This window comes from Octodon degus, unplaced genomic scaffold (assembly GCF_000260255.1).
Source record: "Octodon degus isolate 3935 unplaced genomic scaffold, OctDeg1.0 scaffold00001, whole genome shotgun sequence".
Taxonomy (NCBI): domain Eukaryota; kingdom Metazoa; phylum Chordata; class Mammalia; order Rodentia; family Octodontidae; genus Octodon; species Octodon degus.
In genome coordinates, this window is record NW_004524577.1 from 36,744,129 (window position 1) to 36,753,877 (window position 9,749).

The 9,749-nt window shown below is 39.6% G+C and overlaps 1 protein-coding gene across 1 annotated transcript in view; it reads right to left on the reverse strand.

Annotated features, from left to right (window-relative positions):
• Positions 1-2,660: 2,660 nt before the first annotated feature.
• The window catches only part of Map3k1 (mitogen-activated protein kinase kinase kinase 1), a 42,877-nt gene continuing 35,788 nt past the window's right edge, over positions 2,661-9,749 (reverse strand). The window contains exons 15-19 of the mRNA XM_023708673.1: positions 9,341-9,503; positions 8,443-8,574; positions 7,420-7,562; positions 6,675-6,806; positions 2,661-5,145 (exon numbers count right to left, since the gene is read on the reverse strand). Of these exons, the coding sequence (XP_023564441.1) occupies positions 4,996-5,145; positions 6,675-6,806; positions 7,420-7,562; positions 8,443-8,574; positions 9,341-9,503 (720 nt within the window). The 3' untranslated portion in view covers positions 2,661-4,995. The remainder of the gene's footprint in view (positions 5,146-6,674; positions 6,807-7,419; positions 7,563-8,442; positions 8,575-9,340; positions 9,504-9,749) is intronic.

A 9,749-nucleotide genomic window follows, 5' to 3' on the forward strand; every position in this document is an offset into this window, starting at 1 on the left:
TAAATATGTACTTCTTGTCATGACATACCATTTATTGCCATACTGCCTCTCAAGTAAAGGGTTTTTATTTTTATTTTTTTCTTTAAAAAAAGGGTAATAAATGAAAAAAAGACACAAAAATAAGAAAAAAAAAAGTCACAGGTCTGTCCTGTTACAATTCTGTATATGGTTAGATTTCTAAATTTTTTTTTTTTTTTTGCGGAACCAGGGATTGAACTCAGATCCTTGCGTTTGCCAGTCCTACTTATCCTACTGAGCCATCTCCCCGGCCCCTCTAAATTTCTTTGTAAAAATATGTAAATGCTTATTTCTACTTTTTTAAAGTTATTTTTCCTTCATATTCTGTAAGGACTTAAAATTCAACATATCAATAGTTGATGAAAAATACCTGTTTCATGATATGCCAAAGATATTTGATATTTAGACAGAGAGGGCAAACCGAACTGCATATATTGCAGGTTAATAATAAGCTTCTCTTCTGGAAGGTTAACAACCTAAGTTAGCAGATCAAAACTGGAGAAAAGGAAGGACTGCAAGGTCAGCCAACATTTTGGCGCTAGCCTTTCAAGGTCAGTGAAGACTCGGGACATAAGAGAACTTGTACTATAACATCATGTGACTCAGTTGTGCTCCAAATTTTCTGATCAAGGAGATTATGGAGCCACAAGAGGAATGTGATTAATGATGTATAGTGTGCCTGGGGAGAGTCACATGGAGAGAAAAAACATTCTCTCAGGCTTTCACAGAGAACACATTGGTCAAGCAATGGCTGTGACTCATCCTCATGGCTGACACTGACAAAGGATCTACAAAGTGCAGTACAGGGCTACAGGATACATCCTGAGGAGACTTGACTGAACTTATCAGATACAAAAGTTACATTTCTTGTTATATAGGCCCTGCTTTATCTTGGTCTTAACCATCCAGCAGAAAAGTATAAAAACAAGGTAAAGTAAAGCCATATTAATACGATGAGCTGTAAAAGGCTCTAGTCAATAACTTCTGAGGATAACCCACTAATATTATAGACTGCTGGACAGTGTTGGATTATTTTGCTGAATTCAATACCCACCTCTGACAGGACTAAACAAAAAGGGGATACAAAGGTAAGATCATTTTGTATTTATATATACAAAATAGGATAGATATATAGCTACTTTCACATAATTCAATGAGAAGAATGAGGTGTACTAATAGTGTTTGGACAGGATATCCTGTCTGCTTCTTGTGCTATGGATAACCACTAAGAAGATAACAATGTACAATGTATTGATTATCAAAACTGTCCTGTTAATCAGCTTTGAAACTGCCTCATTCATATTTTTCTCAACAAAATTAAAATAAATTAAAAAATAAACCGCATAGTGAGACCTTGTACCAAAAAAACAAAAACAAAAAACAAACAAAAAACCCACAAGAAATTAAAAGAAGCCTGCAGCTAAGGAGAATGGAATAGAAGGATAAAACACAGCGAAGTTATAGGTCTAATGCTAACCTTGGGTTGCCAGCCTATTGACACCAGTTTTCTCTATGCAGTTTAGGCTGACCTTAAACTCCCACTGTAGCCCAGGCTGTCCTCAAACTCTTAATCCTCCCACCTCAGCCTCCCGAGTGCTGGGATTACAGGCATGCACCGCCATACAGTTGGATTTAGATGACATTTTCATGATGGTTATGTGTTCCAGCTGTTCTTTGCATCTGATTCCTCTTTTGTTAACTGAACTTTTAAAACTTATTTTTTCACTAATAGGTAAAACCGTATGTGATATGGTAGTATTTAGTGTTTGACAGACATACACCTTATGTTGGTCTTGATTTTTAAACATGATTTCCTATCAAAGGCATCAGGGGCCCTTGGACGACATGGCTGCTCCACAGTCCAAAGCAGAACATGCGTGAGATGGGGTGAAAGTAAGCAGCTCTTCAAAGAACAGTGCCTTCGGAAGGACAGAGAGGCTGACCTGCCCGCACGAGCTCGTCATCAAATACATGACAACTCCACCAAACACATGGTATGAACAAATAAATGGGAGAGCAAGCTTCCTGAAAGCAAAATGACAACAGAGAAGGAATAAAGGAAGTAAATTATTGGAAAACCATCAAAATAGTAACTCAGCTAAGAAAGTCCAGCAGCAGAGCTGGCACTGGGCAGTCAGAATCCTGCCTCCACAGAATACTTACAGGAAAGTGCATGTTAACTGCAGCATGAAAGGCCACCTTGCGAGGCCAGAGGCTCGCTGGCAGTGGAGCAAAAGGACCTCCCTGCCTTCCACTGGGACGCACCAAGGGCAGCGCAGCAGCGCCTCTGGGATGCTCCCGCTCCCGCTGCACGCTCGGAATCTCATCACTGGGAAGCGTGGTAGAAGCGCAAGTGGAAGATCTTCTACAGAACAGTTTCTAAACATTAAAAAAATGAAAGCCATGGACATCAAGGAAGAACGAAGAGATGGCTCTGAGTTGAACAGAACTCAAGAAAGAGGACACTAAGACCCAATGTGATCTTGGTTTGGACTGTCTTGCTAATAAGACTTAACTGGTCAGCGAGGGAATGTGAGCGGTGTCTGTGGGTGACGGCTGAGCAGGAATTATTTACAGTGGTCTTACAAACTTTTCTGAAGTAGCAAATTATTTAAAAAGGACCCAAAAGTAACAAATTTGTTCAAAAACTTTTATTTACTATAAAGACAAAACACCAAAATAGGTACAAATACTATAAAATTGGTTCAATGGGGTAAAAATTTTAATTAAAATATCTCAATATATTTAAAATAACAAAGGATACATTTAAGCCAAATTTTCTTAACCCAGAGATTTTTTTTTCTTTTTTGTAACATTTGCTTACACAGTAAGGTGCTACCAGAAGTCAGCCCTTAAGCCCTGGAAGTCTTAGGAATCAGTCACACAGCAAATATAATTTCCTTGTGAAAGTGAACTTTGGTAGAAGAAAAATCTATAGGACACCTGAGGTAGTAGAAAGTGGAATAAACAGCAGTAGACGTTATTTACAACTTGAGTACCAAATAACATTAAGAACACAAAAATAATTACACAATACAATTTTCAGTCCAGCTTTGATCCAAAGAAAAAAAGAATATTACATCACATTTGCAATGAAGACAAAACAAAAAACAAAACACCACAATTACCAGCAAGCTGAGGGAACTGCAAACAAACTCAAACACAACAGCTTTTGACATCTCGAGACAGTCTGAGTTTGAAATGTGGCGGGCATGGTGATCTAGAAGTAACACTGGTTAGCTGAGGTTCCTCAGTTTATACAGTTTACGTTTCCGTCAGACGCCATACTGCTCTGACCGATGATCTTCCAGTACATCAAATGGCAAGAGTGCGCCCTTTAAAGCTCACATGTGGGAGACTTGGAAATAATCTTATCAGAGCTGTGAAAATTCTAAATAGTAAAAAAGTCAAGTACAACACACTGAGAACTACCAAACTTCACATTTCTGAACTACTTTTAACTCTTCGAGTATTGCCAATCTTGCAAAACAAAGGAATGTAAAATTTCACTAAGAAGCACAATCACATAAAAAACTGCTTTTTAAGAATTATATGCAATATATCCCTGTAAACTTTTCCTGTAACTTATTTTACTTCCAATTTGTGTTGTACATTTTAAATGTACTCTATATAGCTTATTTAGCTTATCCTGAGTCTTTGAGAATAACCAATTCTATTTCACACTGGCATCTGAAGAGTTAAAACTTAACATCTCAAAGATATATTTAATAATCAGTACTTGATTTAAAAGACTCACACACAAAGAAGGATAAAAGAGCTACCTTTCCCTCCAGGATTCCATGCATCTGAATTCAACTCCAGACTAAAACCATTAAATAATTGTGCAATATCCAAAGAACTGATATGATGTGACGCGAGTTCATTTTTTCTGAGCGTTTTCTCGAAGACCAAAGCAAATGTATTGTTAAAAACACTACTGCCTTGTGGTCAGGCGCACACTATCCCTCAGGCAGCTGGTGTGAACGGCGATGCACGGTGGAGGAGATCCGCCCTGGGCGCGCCGTGTCAGGAGTGGCAATCGTGACCTGCAGTCAGGCCCACGCGGTGTGAAGCTGCCCACGCTTCAGTAAAGAAACTGAACTATGGGACACAATTCAAATAAATTTCTAAGTAATCTTGCTCTTGGTTTTGAGCTGCATCACAGAAGACAGCTGATTTTGGTAATTTACATTTAACTTGCCAAGCAAGATGATTCATTCAATGTAGGCAGTACATTAAATTCCAATTAAAAAAAATTAAACCTGCATTTAAAAATTCTTGCAGTAGCAAATACATAGTAAAGTCTAGTTCACACCAACTTTTTTTCTAGTTTGAAACGATCACCTTTCCCTGAATATTAAACAGACATGGAGGTGAAATGGAAACACAGAACCGCAATTTCCAAAAACGAAATGAATGGGCCAACAGTAAAATGCACAATGAACCACAGATGCCAGGCATTAAAAAAATAAAGGTCGTGAAGAAGTCATCATTTTTAAAAATATATATGTATTTACTGCTACTTATAGCATACTCTGTCCTAAAAGAGGCAGATACTAATTTTTATAGCCAGTGACCGAAAAACTGAACGGAATTATAGAACCCCCTGCTTGTGATCACTAAGAGAAATGGAAGAATAGTTGAAACATTAAAATAGATCCTGAGCCCCTCAGCTGCTAATATTGCTGAAAAAGTGCTCCAAAAATATTACGCTTCTGCTCTTTAGTCATGCAAACTTCACTGCTTGCCTGTCTGCCTAGGGCCAGTTCTCTGCAAGGCACGGGTTACAGTTTCTGCACAAGTTGTAGACTCTGCACACTGAGCGTAGGTACACGACATGATTTGTCAGTCACAGACTTGGGGGAGGCTCCCCCGGGCCTCATCACGACAGCCGTGGCGGCCGGCAGATTATCGGCGTGGTTCCCCACAAGTTCTCTTCCTTGCTCACATCCAGGCTCTGATTTACTCCACAGGGGGCTACCAGGTCGTACGGAAGACGGGATGCTTCAGCAGCTCTCGCGATGGAGGTCTGTCCTGAGGCTGAAGCTCTAAGCAGCGAAGAGCCACATCGCGTAAGCCAGGAGACAGATGGGAGGGGATCGACGGGGCAGTAGTCGCACTAGCAATCTGCAGAACAAAAAAGCCAGAGAGCTGACGCTTTCCGTAAATGCAGCTCTGAACGCAGAAGTGCACATACATGCATTTCAGTCTCTTACCAGAGCGCGCTTATTCACTGCACTGATTTTTTCTGTAACACTGGACGAATCTTAATTCTTAATATGAAACACTATGAAGAACTTACTTTAATAAACAGATTCTGAATAAATCTTCAAAATATAAAATGTTAGAAAAAAATAAGGCTGTGAGCCTATACTAAGATATACTTAGTTGATACATAAGAAAAAATGATACACTTTTTCCTTTTCCCCAAATGTGATCATTCAGCACTAACATTTCCTGTTTTCCTTTAGGGGTTAAAAAAAAAGGGCTACTATATTCACAACTTACGTTACCTTCACAAAATGCCTACAAAAGGAATCACTTTATATATCTCGCTCTTTTCACTTATTTATGTATTGCACTACCTTCTACATTAATACAAACCGCTTAAATTTTTATATAGTTTTACAATCTTTCTTATTGTTGGGCATTTCAGTGAGTCCAGGCTCTGGGTATTCCCATCCACAGTGCCACAGATGATCGTGAGCGTGGCACCTTCTGTGGGTAAATACGAAGTCCCAGCAATGGGCACAGGTGAGTCGGAGAGCATGCGTACTTCCAATTTTGGCAGGACCCTGCCAAGTCACTCTCTTAAAAAAAAAAAGTGCTCTAGCAATTCAAACTATTACAAAAGGGAAAAAAGATAGTTGTGAAAGCAGTTTTACGATCTGTGATGCTTCCACAGATCTCAAAATATTTACTGGAAGTTGAGAAAACTGAAAGCACTGCAGTATAATTCACTTTTAGATACACTTCGGAATCAGAGTGCATATGAAATCTGTTAGAGTATATCGTGTGTCACTTTAATTTTCATTTGTTTCAAGTGTTCATCAAAGCTCTAAAACCACCAAAGTTCAAACTGACTTTGCCATGAGCATTTATTGAGCGAGTTCTGTATCAGATGGAGGCTTAGAGTTCGTAAAAGGAGGGGGACAGGAGCGTAAACACGAGACCAACGGTGGAAGCACTGGCCGCAGCACAGCGAAAAGCTCTGGGGTCTGGGGAGGAGCGCCGCGTGTGTAGCGGGTCCCAGGCCTGGCGGCTCTGCAGCCGTGGAGAAGGGGTCTGGGACGCGGGAAGAGGGGAAGCTCAACAGCACACAGTGGAGCCCGAGGAGGCGCGCCTGAGCAGGGCGCAAAATGTGGGAACTTGAAAGAAGGCGACGGCTGTGGGCGGCCGTGCAATACGTGCACAGGAGTATTTCACCTGCAGGATGACTCAGTTTTTGCTAATTCAGTGTCTGTAGAGAATTCATAAGTCTTGATTGACTGGTACAGTGAGAAGTTACAGTAAATGCCACCAAGAGTGGCAACACTACTATACATTTCTATATAGTTCAAGAAAGAGGTAACTGTCACATCGATAAGAGAGAAACCATGAGAATTTGACCCCTGACAATTTTAGCACAAAAGAAGTAGTTTTTGTCTCAAAATTACCTTAAATATCAAAGCAAGATGGTTGGAGTGTTTCTCTGCATTCCAAGGTGGCTTTGCACAAGCCATTTCTATAATAGCACAGCCAACACTCCATACATCACAGCTCCTACCGTACTGCTGACCTCTTAGTACCTAAAACAAAGCAGAGTTAATTTGGAAATGTGGCTCACTTAAAAAAGAGAAGGCCATTTCGTGGTTATAGATTCTAATTTCTCTACTTCAGAGCAAAATAATGGCATGAACAGTAATTACCTAAAGCTACTTGACAGCTCATTAACAAGCTTCATCTTCCATCATGCACAAAACTAAACATTACAGAATTCCAAGCCAGCCCCGGTGCTCTTAGCAAAACCGGGAGGCAAACACAGCAAATAACCGCGATGCACAAACAAGAGCCTGAAGGAAGGCCATGTTCAGAAGAACGAGTGTTCCACTGCGCCACCAAGCAGGCTGCCCTGTGGGCTTCCCCTCCCTTTGGAACACAGAACTCCTTTTTATTGTGTGTGCTTTGCGTTTGTTAGGAAACCACTACTATGAACTAACAAATAGTTTTGGTTGCTGTCATTGTTATAATGGTCTTTAAGCAAGTCTATTAAAGCCTGTCTTTTGGAATTTCACTAAGACAAAGATAAAAGGCTGGGAATAGGGTCTAAAATACCTCATACCCTGTGACATAACCTAGTACAGTGCAATCACACAGAATTCCAAAATATTTTCTTTTGTTATACTCAAAACTACTTCTCACCTCAGGTGCCATAAATGCAATTGTCCCCAATAACTGTCCCTGAAACTCTCCTGCACCAGTTCCTTTCGACGCCAACCTGGCTGCAGCTCCAAAATCTGCAATTCGCAGCCTCTGACCTGTGCTGTCAATTAGCAAATTGGCACCTGTCAACAGAAACAGTAAATAACCTTGGATGTTAAAAACAGAAGGACAGAGAAAAGCCCAGTCAATTTCCACAAAAGAAGTAGGACAATGACGAAAGAAGGGGACAATATATAAGTGGAATATATATCAGACTTAAAGAGAAGACCTCTCTTCTCCCTCCATGTAAATAATGATAAAGGTACAATGGTCTCTCCAGTGGGATTAAAATCTAAAGCCCCAGAGGGAAAGTCTGAAAAACCGTCTGAAGGCACAGTGAGGGCAGAGACCTCTGTGAGCCTTTAAGGAGCAGGTACTAAAAAGTTTGAGTAGTACAAAAATTTCCAAAAAAGTCTCTCTTCAAATTTCAGTGTAATTCACATTTTATGACAATACACCGACCTAGACTAATTCAAAGTGTATGCTTATTTCATAATTACAGCTTAATAATCTTATAATAGTACTTCAATTCAATACACTATTTCAAATACTAATTAAAGAGATTCATGACAGAAAACCAAAAGCTACTGTTAAGAACAAGAAGTAACTTACATGAAAGGATTTTTTAAGTGGAAGTGTATGATATCCTCCTAATTATTCTACATAAAACCAAATAAACTTTCTGGGAGTCAGCCACCCTATGCTTTCTGTTATCAAATAGTAATAAAGCTGTGGAAAAGTTATGGCCTCTCCTATATTCAGTGCACTTTTCTATCAAATGAGAAAGGCAGATTAAATGACCTAAAGGTTTCTCTTTTAGTCTAATACTTTAGCAATCTGAATTATTCAGAAAAACAATTTGATAGTTAAAAATTTAGCTTAGAAACTATCAATGAATAATCAAGCTTAAAAATTACATTTCTTTTCTTATGGTCACTAGAAAATAATTAGGAGAATTTTTACCTTTGACATCTCTGTGGATGATCTGGTTTTCATGAAGATATGACAAGCCACGAAGTAACTGTTCAGTGTAGTTAATAACTACTGATTCCTTGAAGGCTCCATATTTACTCAGCAGATGAGCCACAGATCCTCCTATGAAATAATTGCAAAACAGCAATAATTACCATGAACTAGCTCAGAAGTAGAATTACCTATTACACTTTGGCTAATTAAGCTTGCACTGCACAAGGTCATATTCGTATCTGAATTGTTAAACTCATACTGCACATCAGGAGTGAATCTGACTTCTTACATTGTCTCAAAAATCTATCAATTAGGAGACATTTCTACAAAACCTTCATGAAGCCAGTTTACTGGAGGGCCAGGATTTTAGAAAGCTTTTGAAGTTAACAAAAGCTATTTCTGAATGTACACTTCACTCTGTCTTCTCAACAAAAACATACGAAATGCCTTTATTACTGGCTTACATCAATAGTGCTGACCTACTCAGCAGATGGTAAAGAGACTGAGAGACGACCTTGAGTCGGGCTTCACCCTGGGACAAGGAACAGGCTCAGCAAACCCAATTTAGAAGTCTTCGGAACAGGCAAGCTCTCTACTCTATGTCCTTAGGAGGACCAACAGATTGTATTTGAGAATTGCTAAGTTAACAACACATACTTAAAACATAGAAATATAAAAAGTTAGTACAACAAGTTATGTCTCACAATCTTAATTTGCTTTTAGAGACTCAACTATTGTTTTCTTTCTTTCTTTTTTAAAAACTGTTCTCAGGTTTTGTTAAACTGTTCAAACTATTTAGATTAAGTCTTCACTAAACTTTTCCTGACACCTGACAGCAGCAGGCCCAGCCCATGTGCTCACGTCCTGCTCCTTGCAACTCAGAGCCCAGACGCACCAGCCATCCACTCGATGAAGAGGTTGTAGTTGCTCTTCTCACACGTGGCTCCCAGCATCCTAATGATGTTTGGATGATTTAGATGGCTCATCATTCGTATCTCTTCTCTCAGTGCTTCCACGACCTCCTCCTGCTCAGAAGATGTGTTTCTGACGTATGTCACCTGTTTCAAGTAAACATGGTCACAAAATTTTAAATTCTGATGTTTGTCTTCACAAAAGAATCTGATCTAAATGGACAAATCCAAATTATCTTATACATTAATAGCAGATGGCGGGGGCCTGGCCCTAGCTCAGGCCTTTAAGTGGCTGCTTCCACAAAGCTGTCAGTCTCAGGTTGCTGGAGTTCGAACCTCACACCTCTCCCGCTGGCCAAAAGTGCCCTGAAGGCATTTGAGGAACCAAAAAAA